General features: G+C 43.8%; 1 protein-coding gene across 1 annotated transcript in view; it reads right to left on the minus strand.

Moving 5' to 3' along the window:
• Nucleotides 1-22,293, minus strand: part of nudt14 (nudix (nucleoside diphosphate linked moiety X)-type motif 14) — a 35,787-nt gene extending 13,494 nt beyond the window's left edge. Inside the window, exons 1-2 of the mRNA XM_088925344.1 lie at nucleotides 22,131-22,293; nucleotides 46-89 (exon numbers count right to left, since the gene is read on the minus strand). Of these exons, the coding sequence (XP_088781470.1) occupies nucleotides 46-89; nucleotides 22,131-22,211 (125 nt within the window). The 5' untranslated portion in view covers nucleotides 22,212-22,293. The remainder of the gene's footprint in view (nucleotides 1-45; nucleotides 90-22,130) is intronic.
• Between the last annotated feature and the right edge of the window lie 306 nt (nucleotides 22,294-22,599).

The following is a 22,599-nucleotide window of genomic DNA, read 5'->3' on the forward strand; positions in this document are numbered from 1 at the left end:
TCCAGCCTGAGGACACTTCTCACCCGGGCACTCTCACACACCTACCTGTCATGAGTTCTCATAAAGTCCCAGGACTTCTTTGTTCCATTCTGTCAACAAAACAAACAGAACAGAATGATTACATAATCATAAGCCTCCAATCCTTTCAAGTGAAGTCTTTCTGCCTAAAGACGAAGAATTTCAGCAAAATTGGATACAGAAAACATACTAATTCAAAGGTTGTCCTCAAACACGGTTCAATTTTATATGTTATTCGGATATTTGAATTTGTATAAAATCACAATTCTTAACAAAATATCAACAAAAGCATTTGCTATCCCAAACGCAGAATCACAATTAAGAGAACTCCCGCTCTTTTACCACTAACTTGCAGACCAAATTCTGGCGGTTCTGCAGAAAAAAGAGTGGTCCTTGGTCAGCTGTTTATAAACGTTATTGAGCTCTCGCTCCTTTTCCTCAACTAGTGTATTCATTCGCCACTTTACGATACGTCTCGCGGTGCCTTCCAAAATTTGAAACACTCCTTAGCAGGCTACCATTGATGTCAATTAGTGAAATTGATAACTGTGCCTCCTCCGGTACAAGTTCCCTTTGAGACAGGATTGGATCTCTGCAGGAACAGGCAGCAGCTGACAGGCAGTACTGGGTGAAGCCACAGCTCTTCTGAGCTGACTCTGATATGGTCTGGGCCAGGAGTAAGTTCCAGAAGTCTCTGGAAACATCCTGCACAGGGAGGTGTCACAGCAGCCCCTCCCTTCTGTGGGGAGTCTGTACCAGTTAGTCACACATTTCTGGGTATACAGTCTTCCAGTACAACTACATCATTCACCAGCAACATTCTCTCCTAAAGACCACACAGTTCATGTGCCTGGGGAGCAGAAATACACATTGCTTGGCTTCTGATTAACCCACAGAAGTCAAATGATGTAGAAAGTATGTTTGACTTTGTTATGATCTACTCTTCCCACAGGCCAGAACGAGCTTGACAAGAAAATAATTAGTAAAAGTTTTACATGGAGCATGAGAAGCTTGAAACATCTCATGTGGTTTAGTAATCCAGGACAAAATATGGGAAGGTCTGGAACAATCATATAGAGAAAAAGAGAGATGGACAAATATGTGAAAATACTAGACAATGCTGCTGGGAGAAAATGTTTTATGTGTGATCAGAACTGAAACCCTGACATTGTAAATTGTACTGGTTCTGTGTCAAATTTAAAATGGACTTTTGAGATTTGTGTGAACTCTGAATGCTTTAGATCCAATGTATCTCTGGAATTTATTGTATGAGTACAGTCCAACTCCTAATCATACTTTTAAACAGACACCTGCTGGCGCAGGACTTCTTACCAGGCCTCACCCAATGGGCAATAGGGCCCTCATGTGCATCATCACGTCCGTGAAACTCGGTATAAAAAGTAGAAAGTACACAAGTGCTATCTTTTGCCGAAAACCCACGAAACTTCTCGGGATCTTAGAGGCCCATGGAAAGTTGTAACAGACAGAAAAATGCAGCTGAAAGGTCACACGATCTCGCTAACACATTGGGTTGATATCAAAGTTTGGGGCTTTTTCTTCTCTGAACCCAATTAAAAGTACATATCCCAAACTAGGCACAGAGTGCTAGATGTTGCCAAAGATTTGTTCCGGTTGATTACCCCGGGACAGGTCAATTGGTCACGTGGCTTGGCTGTCATATGGAAACCACTATGCTACATTTTGAAGTGTATATTTGCACTTTGGCAGGATTCCTATCAAAGCTGTGAAAAACAGGACTACCATAAGCCATAGCCTGCTTGGCATAGCTCACCCTCTAATGACAACTGCTGTTATCGAAAAACTGTTTGGACACTTAACACTAAATGTAGTAGGTATTATTATTCTAATGCCAATACAGATAACACATGGTGAAAAAGGGCTCTGATACGTTTCTTGCTTGACCAACATTCTGTTCTCACAACTCAGACTGCCTCTTGTCTTGGGAACAACTTAACCTCACAAGCTGTGACATGACTTTCTATAACCATAAAAGTGAAACGCATCCAGATACAGCTCTTCTTCATAAAGAGTTGGTGTGGACAAACTTTCGAAGCTGCAGTCTGCTGACAGTGCTATTGGCAAACTGTCAAACAGGATTCTTGCATAAAGCAGGGATGGTGACGTGACCGCCATTTTGTGCAATCTTCTGAAACAAACCAACCCTTGGACCTGTTTGGACCTATTCTTTTTATACTTGGCAGGCATCATTCCAGTGCGCATATAACTAGTATATGTCGAAATGGGGCTCCAGCATAAACCAAGATGGTTGCCTGACCGCCATTTTGTTCTCTTGCTGATAACTTTTCTCTTCCCACAAACCCCCAATACTGAAAGCTTGTTTGGCCAATTAACTGCAGACTTGGTGGGTAACATTTTTAATGCAATTGAAATATAGCAATATAGGAGTTACTGCAGCAGCCAGTTGAACAGCCTCCACTGCCATTTTCCCTGTAAATGCCCACCCCACCGCCTCTTGTCATGGGACTGGCCACTGAGTGCACTGACACTTCAGCAGCTCATGTTGCAGCGGTGCTGTTTCTCATTGTGAAACTCAATAGGCTGCACCACCCTTGCCTGCAGTTTTTTGAGCTTCGCTTTATTCTTGGTTGTGCTATTTGATGTGCTTTTTTCCTCTGCTTTCTTTTCACTGCTGCTGTCTGTATTCTGTGTGTGCAATCCTACCGCTCTCTGAGATCTTGAAATAAAATAAAATCGTCAATAAAACGCTACTGGTATTAAAAATAAAAATGATAATAGCAACGGGGCAGCAGGAAGGCGACACAGGTGGTGTTGCTGCATCATAAATGTTGATTCATGGGATTCGATTCGAAATTCTGAACTTGTTCTTCCCAAGGCTGTGTGGGTGTTAATAAGATGCTCTGGTGTCCTTCCATTGTTCGACTGGCATCTCTAAGTTGTCCCTGTTTTAAGTAAACCCTGTATTAGACTACGCTGTAATTGAAAATGGACGGATAATTATATTAAGTGAATAATTACCGCACAAAACCTATAAAGACTGAGGCCAAACAATTGCTGACAATCCATTCGTCCACTTAGAAGTGAAAACCAAGCAAAATGTGTCTCTGGAGCACACAAACTCCACCTACAGAAATACCAGCTCGGGTTTCGTTCCAGCACGCGCTTGATCTAAATATGGCAATAAATGAACATCGTTACATTTCTTTAAAATCTTATCTAGAGTTTAGAGCTGTTAACAAAAAACTTCAATGCATGTATTTGCTTTTTACAATGCGACAAAATGCAAATTTTGTTAAACATCGAGTGGAACAAGAATTGATATGCGGAAAACAAAATGTTGTATTGACTCAAGGATGTATATATACTCATATAGCACTTTGCCCGATATCTCTGTATCTTAAGGTAACTTAAATAGACTCAGACAGCCATTTCCGGATAGCACCTGCTTAAATACATGATACTGCAAACAAAAGCAAAATTCCATCAAACCACTTTTATCGGTCTGTAATGAAAATAAAACAGCAGAAGAAACACACAATGCTGGTTCCAATTTCCCTGGTTGCTTACTAAATGAATGGAGCTGAAACCAGAGTCCAGCCTTAGGAATACTGTTGTCAATAACATAGTATTCTCTGTTTACGTAATGAGTAACTAAAGAGCTGGTAATTATTAATGGCATTGTAATCAGTTGCCAACGGCCTAGAGTCCTGCATTCAGAGCAGCGGATTAGGGATTGTCCGGCGGATTAGGAATTGTCTGCTTAAAGAATGAAGGAAGAAGCACGGATCTTTCCCCACGCCTGTGTATCCAGTGTTCGAGCTAGCCGGCCCTAAGGATGCACAAACATTTAAACAAAACAACTTTCAGGTTCAAAGCAGATTTTTCCTCTACTGTTTCTCATCTTAGAGTGGAGCGCCCTACCTGCAAATGCCTATTCTGGAATTTGCTCAAAACTATAAACACTTTCAATTCACACCTTGTTTACCAGGTAGATCACGTCAAGATGGACTGTTTACAGTTTATTAATTGTCTGTGGGGCTAAGTTTTGAGTTCCTACTTAACGGGTTACAGGTTCATTTCATTTCCCATAAATAATGGATTTTCCCAAATCAGCAAAAATACAGGGAGCAGAGGAGAAGCTCAGGAACATTCAGGATCAGAGGGAAGTGCTTCTCTACACAGGACTGTAAGAATCTAGACCCCTCTTAAGCATGCCAACTCTTAAGAGGGGCCGAAGTCTTGGATCATTATTAGCAGCCAGACAAGCAAGATGTGCCCAATGGGCTCTTCACATTTGTAACCTTTCTTATGCTTTATATGCTATTAAACTGGACAGGAACAATATGAAGGATTCAGCAACTGGAGCCCTTTCAGTTCAAACACACCCCATTGTAACTGCTCTCCACCAAGACATCTTCTCAGAGGATCATGGTTATGTTAACACAGCCATGACTGCATCAATCACAGAGAGCCCATGCCCCATGAATCTGTAGGGTAGAATTTGCTGAAGAGTGGTCACCACCAAGCTATGCACACGATGCACAAAGCCCCCTGCATATATAAGCCTGGACCTTACAGTAGCGTGCTTTCATTAAAATACCCTTTAAGATGATACAAAGCAGCAGGTTATGTTAGAAACGTGCAAAGGAGAGAATTCTCAAGTCTTGAGGCGCTTTAAGAGGCCTAGTTACATGGTTATCCTCATTTCCTCCAGATCTTTTGTTTCCATTCTGTGCTTTGCTCATTTGACAGCTCTCTCCTGCTCTGGCTGGCTGTGAGGAATGGACAACTTAGCGTAGATTCCTCCTTCACCCCTGGCGATCTATATCTTACCAGGCACTTCCTGCAGTTTCTCATCAAAGCTTTCCCAATCAACGGAATGCTAGTAGGAAAAAGCTGTCTTCAAACCCCACCAGCTTCCCGTTTCGGGTCAGAAAATGGACGCAGCAGGTGGAACTGTGAGGGGATCTTCAGCTTTTTGCCAGATAGCCTTTTCCATCCATGTCTCTCAATGTACAGGTTGACAAGTCAGCAAAGGTACTGTTTAAGGAAATGTTTTCTAGTGTTATTCACACCTGCAGTTAGCATGGTGCTTGCCTGTTGAAGAGTTCATATTTGCATATACCTGTGGTATATGAATACCTGTGGTTTTGCTAAAAGTGAAATCTCTATAAAAACATTTTCCTACACTTATAGTGTCTCTCGAGCTAGTTTCAACAGGCCACACACACAGCTGCTTAGTAACATTGTTTTTTATCATTAAAAATTGGATCTTTAAATATGTAAGAAGGCAAGCATATACTATTTTTTTAAAATTTCTTTAAATAAAACTGTCAGATTTGATCAGAGCAGGGGACTCCTGACACTGTGCCAGTGAAGTTGCACAACTCCACAGCCAGATACAGCTTCCCCTTCAATGTTTGGAATTCAACCACCGTAAATACTGAACACGCATTCCACTCGCAGACAAAGAAAAGACGACTTCAGCTGCTTCATGCCAGATCAGGGCTCTGGGAACCACTCAGTCCAAAACTGAAAAAATAAATTAAACTACTGGTTTAGTGCATTCCTTGATGGAACACATTCAATTATTTAAAATACCCTCCCACAACATGGCACAATTATTTTAATGCTTTAGGGAAGCATCAGAGATGAAAAGTCCATGTGACTCTCGAAGTGGGACATGTATATATCTCACTTATCCAGCATCACAATGTCACCACTTCAGCACACTGTGAGAGGTGTTGACGGGGTCTGTAAATGTAGCCTTCACCAAAGGTTAGCTAAGATGCCATAAAGCTGACTTGCTTTAGCAGCCCCAGTGACTTAACACTACATAATAAAAGACAAATACAACACCCACAAACTGGACAAAGCAGACCAATGTCTGCTGCACATCAAAGGACAGAACCTAGAGCAAGACAGAGTAGGACAAGAAGTAATTACATATCGAAGAACAGGACAAGCACTCAGATTGTGAAACAAACTTTCTTCTGACTGTATATATACTGGGAAACCCTTACAGTTTGTCTGTTCTGTGGGGCAGACCCAGCATGCATTGTTGGACTTATTGAGCTCAATAAAACTGAACCACAAGACTGTGTCCTGCTCCTCTGATGAAGACTTTCCTACAACACTCTGGGCCTCTGAAGATTGTAGGTGACACAGCCCTTGCCACCAGAAGTGAGAAGCTTGCAGAATAAGCTTCTCACTGAGGGATACTGATGAAATGTCAGGGATCACGATGCACAGAAAGCTGGGAAAAGTAAAAAGATCACAAAGTCTTTTACCAGTGAACAGCTGTGAGGTCTTAACACAGCCTGCAAACTAGCCTTTTACATTCTAGTTTGTATTACATTCAAAACCCGCAGTTTGTGACTCTGACAAGGGCTGGATCTAAACTTATAAGCACTATTCATTATCATTTTTTAGAAAAGTTACTAATTTTGTTTCATGAGTAACCAGGTGCCTATGCTGTACCGCTCTGAATTATCTCAAGAAAGCTTCCAAACGTTATTCCTGATGTTATTTATAAAGAACCACCCTGAGGCTTGCAGAGGATGAACAAGGTACAGTAGGATTAAATGCTGTGGAATACACACAGTGCTTGCTATCTGGGAGCCCTACAATAGACCTGTTGAAATAATGCAGAAGTCTATAAAGCCGTCTAGATAAAATGACATTAACTAAAAAGAACATCTTTGTTGTGCTTCCCAGAAAAGCTAGTTCCCATTCTAAAAATCAGATCTCATGGGCCATTCACCAAACAGTCTAACTGAAATCTATCACTATGAGCTTGCTTTATTGGTCAATAAATGGCAAGGCTCTCATAGTATTGTTATTGTCCCTGAATTATTAATACTCCTCTCAGACTGATTGAGAAAACTGAAACTCCTGAAGGGGCTTTGCATATTATATAACTGAAGCAAATACAGCTTGGCAAAAGAGCTCAGGGTCATCTTTGCCTTTGGCTATATCTACATGATAGCTGCTGCCTGTGCCTTTTGGCTCCAGACTGTGGTTATTCTGGAGGGAAACGGGTGTTGAAACTGCTAGCCTAAGGGCATATCTTTGTGCTGTGTGTCCAAAGGTCTCTGTCTTAATGGCTCTGGAGGTGGTTGAGCAAACATGAACTAACACACAATTTGCTGCACTCAACTAGGGTACAGATCACAGCCAGATATTACACGGCAACATGAAAGACAAAATACTCATGTACCGTATGTTGCACACAAAAAGCAAATGCCTTTGTATGTAGTAAAGGAGATGTTCTAACAAGCTATTACCTGTTTTCACAGTGTCTCAAAGTACACTGCAAATTGTGCTTTCGGGTGTTCTGTCCTATAAGCACATTACACATTTGATCTGGCAGTGTCAAATTAGTTTTCTCAGAGGATCATGGTTAACTACTTAGATTAGTACAGTCTCAAACATCCTGCCTCAAAATTACAGGGAAAGCACAATCATCTTTTCCATGCCCATGAGATTAGTGAAATGGAAAGGAAGCAAATCAAAATGCAAAAGACTCGGCACCATGGGCCCCAACCAGCAGACTAGTAAAAAAAAACTCATTCGGGTGCCAAAACGTTGCTCCTAAGAAAGAATTAGCAAATGATACTTCATAGTTTCATAAAGGCCATTCGCAAGCTTCAAGTGAATCCTTGCTCTTCTATGTTCCCCTATGGAGCGGGTAAACTTCATATATGTGTAGGTGTGAGATTAATGTTACAGTTCTGGTTTAGTGGGTGTGATATCATTACATTACAAGTGCATGCCTGTGTGCATATTTGTGGAGGTGGGTGGTGCTTGTTGAGGGGGGGGGGAGTTGTGTAGGTGGCCATGTCAGGCTGTAGGCAGGTATTTAGACAAGGGTGAGAATAGGTCTTCTGTTTCAGATCTCCCCAGGGTGTCACCTGAAGAGAGCAGTCGCACTGTTTTCATGTACAATTCTGAGACTTTAGCTCTGTAGAGCTAGAAGTCAAAAGTTTTTAAAAAACTGAAGGAAACTCGTTCATCTTTTTTACCACTATCAAACATGAACCCTACATTTCTCAGACATCCAGGGTGCTACTACTGAGCAAGAGATTTTCCAGCAATACTGGCCAGTAGTCCTGAAACAGAGATCTGCATGAGGCATAAGCAACTGTGCCTAAACTTGTGAAGCAAAGACCAAAAACAAAACAAACATCTCAGGCCACTCCGGGAAGATTACTTTGCACAGACATCTTGCTGTACAGGGCTACAATAAGAGCCTGGAGATTATAATTCTCCCAGCCAAGGCACTGATAAGCTCAATAAGTGGGACATGCTTTTGAGGTGGAAGTCTGAGGGTCTACTTTCCCCTGAGAATGTAAAGAGTAACCAGATCGCATGTGAAACAGTGAAAGCACGACCTGTTTGAAATGCAATCAGGTAGCAGGGGTGTACAGCTGGAACTGGACGGAACTTCAGTATGCAAATCCTTTCGTAGAATCCAGTCGACGCAGCTCAACAGCTCGTTTAACATGTTCTCTTCATAACCCTGTCTTTCTTCTGGGTGGGAAATATTTTGTAGTTCTAAACATAGAACAGTACCTGGTTTGGGATCACCAGTTGTGCATTTTTCACATCTTAGCCCCCAGCTCCAAACCCTGCACCCCCACACAGGGCAGAGCGAGGGAGCGTGGGCTGACCCCTCCCCTGTGTGTGGCTGAATCTTGAAGCCATGGCGCCTGTGATCGAATCAGTCAGGAGGCCCAATATCTACTTTTTAATTAACATTTTCCAGAAGGCTCTGGCCAGAACAGCCAAATTAATTAAGAAAACAGGTTGCCCAATTCATTAGTGTGGGAGCTGTAAAACAATTTCTATTTCACATTCTCATTAAACAGCCAGATGGCCACACATCAGAAGCAGCCCTCTGCCCAACACACACACACGGGAGGATGTGTGGTCTGAACACCTGCTACAGTAGGTGATGGACTTCAGGACACACACACCCTCTTCATTTCGCCCACCAGCCCTCCTGTCCTGCCACACTGCTTGGCAGTAGGTGGCTTAAGAAACGCATGCCAGTAACCTGGCACAGATGCAATGAAAAGACATGTCCGAGAGATGCTGGAAAGAAGAGCAAACATTACAGAACTAAGCAGTCACTGACCAGAAGTTCTTAGTGGTAGAGTCATTTTCACTGTTGTGTTGGGCCATGCAGAGACCCGGTAAAGACTGAAGAATGCACTGCAACCCAGAAGCTTTTGTAAACCTACATTTCAAATCCAACACCATCAGCTAAAGGAGAGTGGGAAAGATCCCAGGGATGATACCCAAAAAAAAAGTCTTCCCTGAAGATAACCAAGCTCCTACTACACAAGAAGCTTGTTCGCACTGGAGACTCTACTGCACTGTTTCGTATCGGTATGGATCGCTTCATTAAGAGAACAACATTGTAGATATCTGGTTCTGGCCTGAGGTCATTGACCTGGTCTCCTGACCTGGCTAGGGAACACTTTGAACAAACGTGGAATAGGCACTGGACCATTAGAATGTGGACTCTTTAACCCCCATTCATGGTAATAAAATCACTGGACTGGGACTATAAAAACGTCTGTAAAACTTTTGCAATTCGGGGCTCTGTGGGAAATACACCTCATGTGTGTCTCCTTCAGTGTTCTCTGGAAGTGGCCATTTTCGTTACAATTAAACTCATCTCACACCTGCACTGGACTGCGCTGTGACCCCTTGCATCCCTACAACACGAATAATAACTTTCAAGCACCCGTCAAAAACTTTCAAACAAACCAAACTTTCAACCGATCACAAGAAGAGGTTGTCTCAGTGCATCTGGCAAAAGGACTGGGTACAGTTCACTTTAGAAAACCAACTGTGAACAAAATCGAGGGACTGAGTTCGTCTGCAAACAGAACATGAAGTTTGTGATAACGGCTCTGGAATACAGTTCGCTTGGCATTTCCGCAAATATGGAAACAAAACAGGCAGTAGACAAGACGGACATCGCTTTAGAAATATCGTGAAATCGCAACACTGAGATGGAGCTTGAAAAAGACTGCTAAGACAAGAAAAACATTGTGACTAATTTAAGAAAGTACCCACTGTAATGTGACAAAAACATTTATAACTTTCTAACTTGTAAATTCTTTATGCTAATCAAAAAAATCTCACTTCTAATGATGATCTATAGACCCATTTACAGACCAATCTGAGCCAAGTGCCTTGACTCAGTGGTACAACAGCAGCATCCCAACCAGTATTCGAATCGATGACTCTCCAGTCCCAGATCCTGATTCCTAACAATTAAGTCACACAAAGGCCCCAAATTCTCATTTTGACCTGCATAAGGTTTGAAATCTTAACCTTCACATCTGGAGCATCATGTTACCTACTGCCCTCTGACAAGGCAGTCAATGGTCTAAAACAAATCAAGTTCACTTGATTGGTGCAGCGGGAACACAAGCAACCTACACTGTCTGCTAAAAACAAGGAGGTCAGCCAAGAAAACAGCCCAATCCAAGCCTAGACGGACTCGCTGAGGAAAGTGTGAAACATATGTTACTAGTGAAACCAAGCGGTGACATCTGAAAATGGCCCCAGTCTCAAAATAACCTAACATGAATTGTCAACCTTTCCATGCAAAACTTCTCAAAGTATTGAATCATCCATCTATACATTTTCTTTTCCCGGTACAGGGTTATGTACCGCGGGAGGCTAATCTGGCAAACAATGGGCATGAGGCAGGACACACCCTGGACATGACACCAGGCCATCGCTGGGCACACACAGACACATACACACACGTGTACCAGGGCCAAGTTTCCCAGAAGCCAGTTACCTACCAGTATGTCTTTGGACTACTGCAAGCAAGAGGAGCATCTGGTGGAAAACTGGGGGCGCACATACAAACTCCACGCAGACAGCACCCCCAAGGAACTGAATCCAGGGCCCCAGGTTTCCGAGGCAGCAGTCCTAACCACTGTGCCGCCCATTGGTGACACAATGTGTACAAAAATAAAGGTCTCTTCAATGCATTTCACTTTCAATAGCTTACTCTTTTAGACTTGAGTGCTTGGGTAAGAGATTTTAGAAACCGATGTGCTTAAAGTAAACACTCAGAAAGCAGCCAAGAATAGCCCGGCAGCGGCCTATGCACCTCTAATTCAATATTTCAAAGGAACCTACAAGCAATGAAAAGACAAAGAGCTTTTTATACTCGTGTGTCATTCACCTCATACGATTTCCTGTCCTCTCCTGCTCATTTGCTTTCACTGAAAGAAATTTCCTCTACTGGCATGGTGCTGGGCCAATGCTTGAGCCAACCAAACGGCTCTAAATGCAGAACCAAACAAAACAACAAGAAAATCTGGAAGCTTTGATGGCTATCTATAATTTTTTAAAAAATAAAAAAAACACTCCTCTCTCAGTTTCTCTCAACTGAAAATTCAACGATATTCACGAGTCATCATTAACATTTTCTAACTCCCTTGTCAGCAGTGGCTGACAACAGATAAATATACTGTTGTGTGTGTGTAAGGCGGTGAACAGAAAAGGGATTGAAAAGCCTAGCAAGAATGCGACCCAATATTTTTTCATTACATAATTTCAATGACAAAGGCAGCGTGTCTGAATGCAATTCATTGGTCCTTTTTCCCCTAGAGGATTCGTTTTCAAGGCAGCTTGAACCCCAGAAATGTCCACAGATGGCAGGATCTCTCATTAGCAAGGCCACTTGCTGGGTCAGAGTGAATAGCCTGCTGGGACACTGGGAATCGTGGCCTACACAGATCACTATACTGATTACCAGGGGCAGGACCTCGAAGTTAATGTGCTCTCCAAGCCTTCAGTGCGATAAAGACCTCAGAGTGGGAGAAAAAAAAGAAGATCTTGTTCCGAGGTGCTTAAAGTCTAATTATCATCTGCGATCTGCTGCACAGTTTATTACTTGCCCTCAGCAGCTGTGAAAATGGACTCTGTGTCCCGCTGTCATTTACAATCACAGTCAATAATTCCCACCACGTGCTACTGAATTGCTGGGGATTAAATCACTCCTTTTTAATAGAAACACTACTGTAAGGACAGCGAAACTCTCTAGAGATGGAGAAGTGTGCCTGAGACGATGACACACAGCCACTGCTTCGAGTTAGTCTTTGCGCACGCTTCAGGAACAAGGACAGGTGTGACTCCAAAAGAAGTTTTTCCCAGCATTCAGTCCCACTGGCACCCTCAGACGAGTCTGTTCACCTGGAGCAATGTTTTCAAAAACAGCTCATCTGAAACTCCAAAAACTATTCAAAAACCGAATTAAAGAATGCTTACTTTATGCTGTGTTTGACATTTTTGAACACTCTGCATTTTTTCTGTATTCTGATCTTCACTGAGAGGTGTGCAACATGTGTGCTTTAAATATTGAACTTTCTACAATTCAGTTACTGAAAGGAGCCTGAGAAACAGCCATCTGACCTGTGCGCTGGCTTTGAAGTCAAGAGACGCTGTGATTTAGAATTAAAGATCTGCGGTGTATGATCAGCAACTTACTGCATTGCATTTATTTCTTCAAAAGGACAGAAGGGGGTGAACACATTTCCTTCCACCTTACTTTAACTCAGACCGTGAACCTGAAATAGAACAGGAAATTGATGCTAACTCATATCCTTCCCAGGCTTTGAGTCTACACACTGGAAGCCTTTGATTTGGAAGGACATCTATCTTTATCTAAACAGAAAACTTTAGATCAGTCTGCATGAACTCTGCCCTCTAACACTGGTGCCCCTACAAAACCAGACAGGCGTCTTCCTTTAGAATATTTATGGGTTGAAACATGCGATAAACCGACAGTGTACCACGCTGGATTTGTGCCACATATAGGCACAGACCTGCACATGTGCTCAGTGCGGGCAGCTGACCAATAGCTGGCTTTGATTACTGCACCGCAGCCAGGTCTGATCAAGCTGTACTGAAACCAGCAGAGACCGTCTGTGTTGGGAACGGTGTGGTATTGAATAAACACAGCCTCCGCTTTCACCTGCTGGATTTCTCCTGCTGCTCTGAAGCAGATTTCGTGTTGACTGAAAACAAGCCTGTTTCCACAAAAATAAGTCCCCCCCCCCCCCCGCCTCGTCCCCTGCCCGAGTCTAAGAAGAAACGTTCCTTTACGCAGATGATTCATGGAAAAAAGAAACATGCACACACAACCGGCCATCAGAACACCTTTATGGGTGCAACAAAAACTCCAATACCGACTGGATTCATCCGAGTGAAAAACTGGGGATGTTGGCACTCTGCAAGTGTGCCAGCGGGCGTTAGTGCGTCACCCTGGGTCCGCGCGGGCGTGCAAGCGTGCTGAGGGGGAGGGGCTCCTCCGAAGAATAGCTGACTTGTTTAGATAAAAGGGTCTTTTTGTTTTCCTCACGTGCTGCTTCGCAAAACACCAGAGATGAAAGGGCCAGGGCAGGGGGTGATGGAGCTCTTTGTCTCCTGGCGCTGTCTTTGTGTCGCGCCCTGCTCTCTCGGCGGTCTCACAGGTGCATTTCCCAGAGAGACCCTGGCATGCCGCTCTCCGAATCCCCCCTCCACCCCCACCCCCGGTCATTAATCAGGGGGCACCAGACACTAATGAGGTACTGTTTCCAGCTCACAAATTCTGTGATCAAGCCAATTTCCTGAACTGTCCCCACGTTCCTCTAGCTGTGAAGACAACCTAGCGCTCAACACAAACCTGCCTAATCAGATGGTAAATCAGCAGTACAGCCATGCCTAGTCAAGCTCCCTTGTGTAAGAAACACACCAAGAGAAAACCAGCTTCATCGCCGCACTCTGGAAGTTTCCTTACCTTTTACGCTTAGATGGAAAGAGACAAACACGCATTTCTGACTGTAAACTGAAAAGGCCAACATCTACCTTACTCCTTACACAACGTATTAAGATGATTTATGAGTCTCTTGAACACTAATTGTATATCATTGTTCCTCTCAACAATTCACAATCTCACAAGGAAATGATAACGCAGGACACAAACACAATAAAAAAAAGAATGGCCAGCTGAAACAAAGGAGCTGTGTCACCACCTACAGTGGGAAAATATTTAGCACTGTTCTGTCCCCCTCCCAGAAACTGACCTCATGAGCAAATAACAAAACCGGGGTGAGGCAAGAAAGATTTAATCAGGACCTTAGGTGGTCTGCGATGTTTGATAAACCAAATTGTTAATGTAGTCGCCCTTTTATAGAGCGCAGATTTCCTTAACCCTCTCAGCAACGCCACCATCCAGCCTCTGTCCCTCAGTGAACTGCAGGGTGAATGGAAAAACTGGCACACGGGTACACAGAAAGTCACATTCGTACAGACGCATGGCAGAGAGATGAGCACTAGCGCTGTGGATAACAGTACTGAACCCTGATTGCCCACTCTCAGCACTGTTCTGCCTCTCGCTCAGAACAGAGGGGATCCCCTAATCAAGCTGGGCGTCCCACAGGCCTCTCTTTCACAGTCAGGGGGCGCGCCTCAAAGTCTTGGCCTCCAGATGCCAGGGCCCAGCCCCCGAGCCGATCTGGGGGCAGCTCAGAGGCCTTCCCGTGACCGCACTGCCCACCTGCCTCTCCGACGCCCACGCAACCCAGCGCACACAACAGGGCCCAGATGAAAGAAAACCTGACACTTTTCTGTCTTCCTCTGTGTATTAACTTTGCAATATCGGTACGGTCGGGGTAAAGGCGTCACTGACCGAGTGAAAATAAAGGAGAAAAAAAAACACAGGGAGGGACATTTCAGGCAAAGACGTTCCTCCGGTCCAGTGGACCCTGTGCCACCTGCACTCACCCACTGCTGGACTGTGTGGCCTCTGGAGAATGAACTGTTGCACATCCCCCTGCGTCAATTATAAGACGGAGTTTCGCGATTCCATGGGAAGCGCGCTTACTCTCACCTTTGTGCTCGTCTCCCTCATTCGGCTCTAATGTATTCATCACCCCTCATCACATCTGTCCGAGCAAATCCCATTTCCTGTGCTATTCAGCAGGATCAGCGGGCTGGTGCGCCGGCGATGCTGCCACACGTTTCCCATGGCCTCCTCACCCCTGATCCTCTCTGGTCTCCCGGCTCCCATTGTCCCTCATCTGTTCTCCACTGCCGCAAACTGCTGTCAGCCGCTCGCTTGCCCCCTAATCCCCCCCCCCTGCCTTTGATATCGCCCCTAATCCAGCAGCCTGTCACCCGGAGCAGCCGGCCATGTCCTGCCCAGCTGCTGGGGCGAGATCTCTGAATGGCCGCGGCTCTGCATGAGCAGCTCCAAGGATCTGGCCGAGCCGAGCTCATCTCATGCATCGGCTAATCAATTACGTCTTGATCCACGAATCTCTGGCTTTCGGTCTGATGTTTCAGCCGTTTGAACAAAAACTTTGTGTTTTGTTATTTGTTTGTTTGTTTTTTGCTGGGCATGCAGTTGCTTTTACTCCTGCATCTCTTCCAGTGACTTGAGGGGTAAAACAAAACTTTTGAGAATTTATTGTAAACAAACAAAATAACTAAAAATAATAACTGAAACAAGGAGGGAAGAGAACCAAATCCCACACCATCCATCAGGATTGACCAAATAAGAACCTTTAACACCTTAGGAAAACAGCACATTTATAGGGTATGAAGACGAAGACGATCACTTTATTAGCCCTATACAATTTCTTGGATGAGGAATTTGTCTTTTCGCAGACCCCAGCTTGCTCTCCATGAGACACACACACAGAGAGAGAAGCTTGGGGTCAGAGCGGAGGGTCAGCCAATGTACAGCGCCCCTGGAGCAGCTGGGGTTAAGGGATACGAACCGGCAACCTTCCAGCCACAGGCGCAGATCCTTAGCCACAGAGCCAGCGCTCCGCCCCGGTGGTGCTATAGGGCATGAAATGCTTCTATACAAAAGTTACATTAAAATCATCACCCTTCTCTAATGCTCACACAAGTTGGACACCACAGTTCAACACAGTGGAAAAGTTGAAACAGAATAAAATTTGCTTAAAAACACAAGGATACAGACACTGTCAACCCAACCTCATTCCAAAGGCTGAATGCTACTGTTTAGCGATGAGAAATCACTGTCTTCTTACTAAAATCTGAATGAATTAAAGACTTCCCACTAAACGCCTAGGGCACTAGACCACCAGCGGGTTCTGTACAAACTTGCTATGGACAGCATTTTTCCAGGAAAGTGAAAGTGGCTGGGAACACGGGGAATTTCAGACATGCACGCCGGAGGACGGGTGACAGGACAATGGCGGGGGCGGGCCTGATGTGAGGAGCCACGCGATTAGTGGGTGAGCCCATCTCAGGACGCGAGACAAGCGCCATGCCAGCTCTACGCTCCAGCATCCTTCTAATCGCTTCCCAGGAGATCAGGAAGACAAACACAAGAAAGGGAAAGGTGAGATGAGATGAGAATAGATTCTGAAAATATTCTAGAATTCCATTGCCTGGGTCGGCAATGGTGCTAACAGGACAGGCCTCACTCAGAAGAGAGGACATTCAGAGGCCTAGCAGAACATGCATTACAAACTACCTCAGCTGGACAGCAAGCCCTCCCACAAATACCCCCATCTTAGAACATCTATTTCCCTCAACAATTCTGTGTCAATGCTCTTTCATGAGGTCCCCAGATCCAAAAGATTAGGATGCTGAGCCTCCTGCTGCCTGCTGGGGAATCTCTTCATCCTTGCTTACTGTAAACAAAGATTATAAATGTTTTAACCTCCATTTGTTTCTGTTATTTGATAAGATCTTCAGAAGCACTCCTTACAATTTGCTGCAAATTGTTTCCAAAATGTACACAGAAATCCAATATAGCATGTGTGTTTATCCTGTAAAACCCTACTGCTTTCTACAGTGGTCAACATCACATTCTCATGTCCCAGTAGCTCCTGTCTGCCGTTGCATAGGATTCTGGGTAACAGACCTTGCTGGCTCGTCCATATGGTGCCTTCAGTTAGTTGTCAATGACAACAGAGCTCCAAATCTCTCATCAAAGGATACAAGATACAAATGCATTCTATCAGAATAATCCCTTTAAAAAAGGGGGAATTCCAGACAAACCATAATGATCCTTGTAAATCTTTATTCTATGTGACTAGCTGCAATAGTGATAAAAGAGACCTATCGCCATGCAGTTTTGACAAGCCAGATTGTCCCAAAAACATCTCTGCAGCCTTATATCACAGCCTATTTATAAAGCAATTGTTCAAGTAACAAGGTTAGGCGTTGAACAGGTCAGTGCAGCTGTCACTGAGGTATGAAGTCAGTGTAAATGAATGTTCCAGTTCCAGAATGTATTTAAGGCAAACCATCAAAGCAACAGCACTTACTTCCTTTATAGTTCCAGTGAGCAACAATAGACTTCTTTTATACACCGACACACTGGTGACATTTATTGTTGCACGTCTATCAGCCGTAAGCTAAATGTCACAACAAAAATTTATTTTGCAACAGATATGTCACATATGTACGTACATTTTTTGATTTGTCATGAACAAGGAGCAGGCTTTTAAATTCACCTTCGGAAAATGAATGCAGGCATCACGACTCCTTGTAATGACTATCACTGCCTGTCTGCAGTAACAACGGCACAAGAGACATCATTCTTCTGGCTCTGTGGCAGGGTAGGCCTTCTTGACTGGGCTGATGTTATTCCTTTAGAGACAGTCCATACACTGGTCTCTTAAAGTTCACTTATTGTCCATAACCATCCATTCAGTCAGCAGAAGAAGACCACAGGGCGAAGTGGAAATCCTAATAATCCCCATCTGTGAACTGGCTTCATTACTCTGCTCTCCTCCCCACTGATAGCTGGTGTGTGGGGGAGCGTTCTGGCGCACTATGGCTGCCGTCGCATCATCCAGGTGGGGCTGCACATTGGTGGTGGTGGAGGAGAGACCCCATTACCTGTAAAGTGCTTTGAGTGGAGTGTCCAGAAAAGTGCTATATAAGTGTAAGCAATTATTATTATTATTTTAATTCCCAATACTGTATAAAATGACTGGAAATTCACTAAACATTATAATAATAATAATAATAATAATAATTGCTTACACTTATATAGCACTTTTCTGGACACTCCACTCAAAGCGCTTTACGGGTAATGGGGACTATTATGTCAAATTCGCATAGCAGCTAATTCAGCAATTCCATCTTCACCTGTCTCCTTTCATGAGGGTATGTTATGGTGTTATTGCTTGCTCTAAGGTCAGTAACTATAGCTTTGCAATGCAAAATTATTCACTGAATTAAAACAACACAGCATACTCCTCAAATATCTGTCTATACAGCAAAAATGCAAGTCCTGTGGCACGTCACCATGGAATTGTTTCCCTAATTATCTGACTGCAACAACACATCATACCATGAAAGCATCATACCAGCCTTTCTGACAGGCTGTCTTTACTGCGTGATAGGACATCAATTTCAAAACCGGACATTAATGTCACTGCTCAAGCAATAACAATAATAAAAAACAGTATCAGTTCAGTGTAAGCTGACATTCCAGCTAACAGCATCCTCACACCTTATTTGTATGAATACAAGAATCTCAGAGCTAAACTCTGCTTGTGTTCAGACACCAGATCTTAACTCCAGAAAAGATTTAGGCCACATTCAGGAGATGGTAAACACCTGGCAGAAGACAGACAAGAGCACGGTGCTGCAAGCAAGCAAGAAAAATAAAAACTATAGATATCCAATCCCAGGGGCTACACGAGAGAATGACTTAGATACTTACAGTATACAGATCCGCATCATTTTCATCGTCTAAACTCTGGTGAAGCAATAAAAAGGATAAGAGAATGCTGGGATATACAAAGCTCATGAATGGTGAATGTTTATCAAGGTGTCTTATGTTAAAATTGTGAAATGCACAGTCAGTCCAGAGAAGAAAGACCAAAGACCAAATACATTCCAGGGTTCAAATTAATATCCTAAAACTTCAGGCTAAGACAGAGAAATGAATGTAACCAGCCTTACCAGTCCAGGACTAAGAGGGGACCTGATTCAAGTATTGAGAATCCCCAGAGGTCCTGAGAAATCAAAATTCAACCCCAGGAACTGTTTCACACAAACCAGAGGACATGAGTGGAAACTTGGAAGAAGGGCATTTCAAACTGATAAACAGTTCTTTACATGAAGGTAGGCGGTAGTCTGGAACAAGCTAACCCAGCCTCAGTGCTGAAGCCAATACTCTCTGTCTTGTGCTCAAGGAAGAGCTGGGTGGGAGCTTCTGTTCAATTAGCTACTAAAAGCCTGAGAAGGACAAATGACCCCGCCCTCTGTAAATGTTCGATTGAAGCTTATTAAGACCTTATTAGTACGATTTGCTTTATTTAACCAGTTTCAGCTTCAGTGTCACGTATCTTGACTTTAAGTTAATGAAAACATACAGAATGAGCAGAGTTTCTACTGAGAAGGTAGTAACACAATATTAATTTCCAGCTGTCGGTGCATCACTAATAACTAGGTAAGTGTTATACAGGACAACAGCTCGTTACATGAGCTGAGGAGAGACTAAGCAGAGTCCAGTTTATGAACTACTTTGGAAAAAATACTGCAGGATATTTCTGAAACTAAGAAAACAAAATGACTAATTTAGAAAACTGTTCACAAATGGTCAAGGAATAGAGAATCAGACGCAACAAAAAGCAGAAGAGGAAGTCTCCTACAAAGACAAGGACTGAGAATCCCTGGTTAAGAGCTTAGTCCAGGTGTCAGCTCGGAGCCACTGCTTTGACAGGAGAGGACACTAATCGGGTTTTACTCAGCCAAAGGATGGAGGACCAGAACCTGATCCGCATTTCCCAGGTGAAGGAGTCACTGAGAGGCACCTGGGTGCTTCCCGTTAAGGAGACAAAGCGCCGTCTCAGACAGAGCTGCTCTGGCTATGTGGGTGTGAGTGACTCAATCCTGCAGCTCCAGCTTAAATAGACACATCAAAAGAGCCTGGGTACACACTGGGCGCAATCCACAAAGCCATTCAACCACTGTCACCACACACACCCACTCCCAGATTCCAAGGCAGCAGTACAAATCCTTGAATAAACACCTACGGAATTCAGCGTAAGGACACTCACATGTTCATTTTAAATCTTGCTTTACAGACCACCAATACTGACACTGCATTCTGAAGAGTTTAAATTCTGTTGTTGTTGTTTTTTTGAATGGCAGCTCAGTTAATAGCGCTTTAGCTGGCCTAAGCGGTCCAGCATTGGTCTAAATGGTCAGAATCACTACCACTTCCAGCTCTCTGGCCACAGAGGAAGTGAGGTTCTGTATAGGGGCTGTGGCTCACCAGGGCCAGCAGTAAATAGCTGACACACGTGGAGCAGCATACTGTATGACTGCTATACAATGCGGTCACGATGCACCTCCTCTGCACCACACTACCATTTAGAAGTCTGGATTCAGACCTGACCCAATGAGCAAGACCGCGTTACCACAAAGACCATGCTCGCAAAGACATTTTGGACTGCATGGAAGACCCGGGCCAACGGCCAGTCCAATTCGATCGGGGATGTCACCTGGTCCTTGAATTGAACTGTAGTGAATGCGGCGGATATGCTCAGCCAACAAGGGTGACGACTCGCCTGGAAGACCGGAGGACTTGAAAGTACAATGACTGCAATGTGCTGGGCTGGAGACTTCAATGCGCGGAAGTCTGACAACCACGCAAGAATGTCAGCGCCGCGGCGCGGACGTCAAAAACAATTGAAAGGAAACACAAACAGGTGCCCCAGAAAAGAAAAATAAATAAGAGCTGATTACGAAGGCATCCAAAGAAAACAACTGTTTTACTAGAAAACACCATTACATGTGACGACTGGAACTGCTAAACAGATTCAGAGAGAAACAAAGCATCATGGTATTGTTTTAGAGAATTGGGGGCATCTGTGTGTGCTGAGCTCTGACTCTACAGTGAGACATTACAGCAGACAATTATCCAGTAGCTTTCAGGAGACCTTTATTGGCTACTGATTATGCATGTAGAGTATGTAAGGTGTTTTTAAGGTCACAAGAATACTTTTATTTTTGAGGCGACACGCCAACTTAATGCATTGTGAAAAAAGAACAATCAGATCTTATTTTAGGACATAATTTCACTCGCTTATTCAAGGGTCACAACACCAGAATTGTGTAAGTCAGTTGCCACGTGGTAATTATACAGATCTGGAACTTCTCCGTTAAAAATCTTTACGGAAAAGTTTCATTCCAATCCCCAGTTGAGCCACAACTCTTACCGGCATCATGGATTTGGCTTTGCAGAGGGGAGGCTATCTGTTAAGCTCGCTTTAGGGGGGGTAGCAGAATTTAGAACAGGGATAATATCTCCCCTTAAAAGACAGATGTAGACACGGCCAGAGCCAGAACATTGACAAATGATCAGAGCAAATGGCATCGAGGAATATAAAAATGAGATCATGCAGAGCTGGTACTGCATTTGAAATATGATCATCCTTTCATTTAGAGGCTGTCCTAAGGTTTTGACTGATACTGGTAAGAGCACTTATTGTTCAACATGTATGGGTCGGCATAACCACTTAACCGTCTGATTTATTGCTGTAGGGCTTTAGGCATATCGTTGACAGAGCTTTGCAATCCATTTACCAATTAAACAAATGTATATTAATGTCGTGACGAGCTAGGCGAAACGCGAGATCGCAGAGTACGTTCGTGTTTTAGGGAGATGACCTCTATTTACAGAAAATCAAGGAGATGTGGAAAGCTGGAATTGCACGACTTTTGTCCAGATCACGAAGAAGGTACCCTTCTCGGCGATGCCCGCTGCAAGACACTGTGTCGAATGATCCTCGAATCCGACCGTAATGACAGAAGCTGAAGCTAACCTTCCGCTTCTATCGTTGAATTTATTCTCCTGCAAACGTCTCTTAATTCACATAATGTGCACAAAATCCCACACGCGCGCAAACAGATAACCATTATCAGCTAGTGTGTTATTATCAATATCGATATAATAATAGCAGTGTCATTGTAAAACAGGGAATGGCCTGTTGCGGAAATGAATGGGACAAACGACACAGTCCGGTCAGGGGAGCACCCACTGCACACAGATGATCATGCACAACGAGTGAGCTGCACTGACTCACCTGGCTATAATTCACCCTGAACGGTTTCAGGTAATTGGAGCTGGTGCACGGAACGACCTGGATGTTATTAATCTGCTCCATGGATGCCAAAGATTGGTGCCCACCCGGTATTTCTGCCTGGATAGCACAACCACCACAGAACAGGGAAACAGGAAGACAGCTATCTACGGGTACCCATAAGGGACAGAAGAGATACGGAACGGCTGTTACTGTTTCCACTCTGAGGCACATAAGGTTAATCTTCAAGTGATACACCGTTTTAACACTAAATAACTAATTCATTCAAATATACAAACACACCGTTACTTTCAATTTCACGTAAAAATGCGATCGTCTTGTTGTACGATGAGGAAAGGAGTCGCCATTTAGGTTTTGAACAAATTTTTTTAACTGCTCTTCAGCAGCATAATAACATGCTCACACTAGGAGAAGGCTCCGCGGCCGAAACGTTGTGTTTTCTTTCTTCTCT

This window comes from Atractosteus spatula, chromosome 9, assembly GCF_055471065.1.
Source record: "Atractosteus spatula isolate fAtrSpa1 chromosome 9, fAtrSpa1.hap1, whole genome shotgun sequence".
NCBI lineage: Eukaryota > Metazoa > Chordata > Actinopteri > Semionotiformes > Lepisosteidae > Atractosteus > Atractosteus spatula.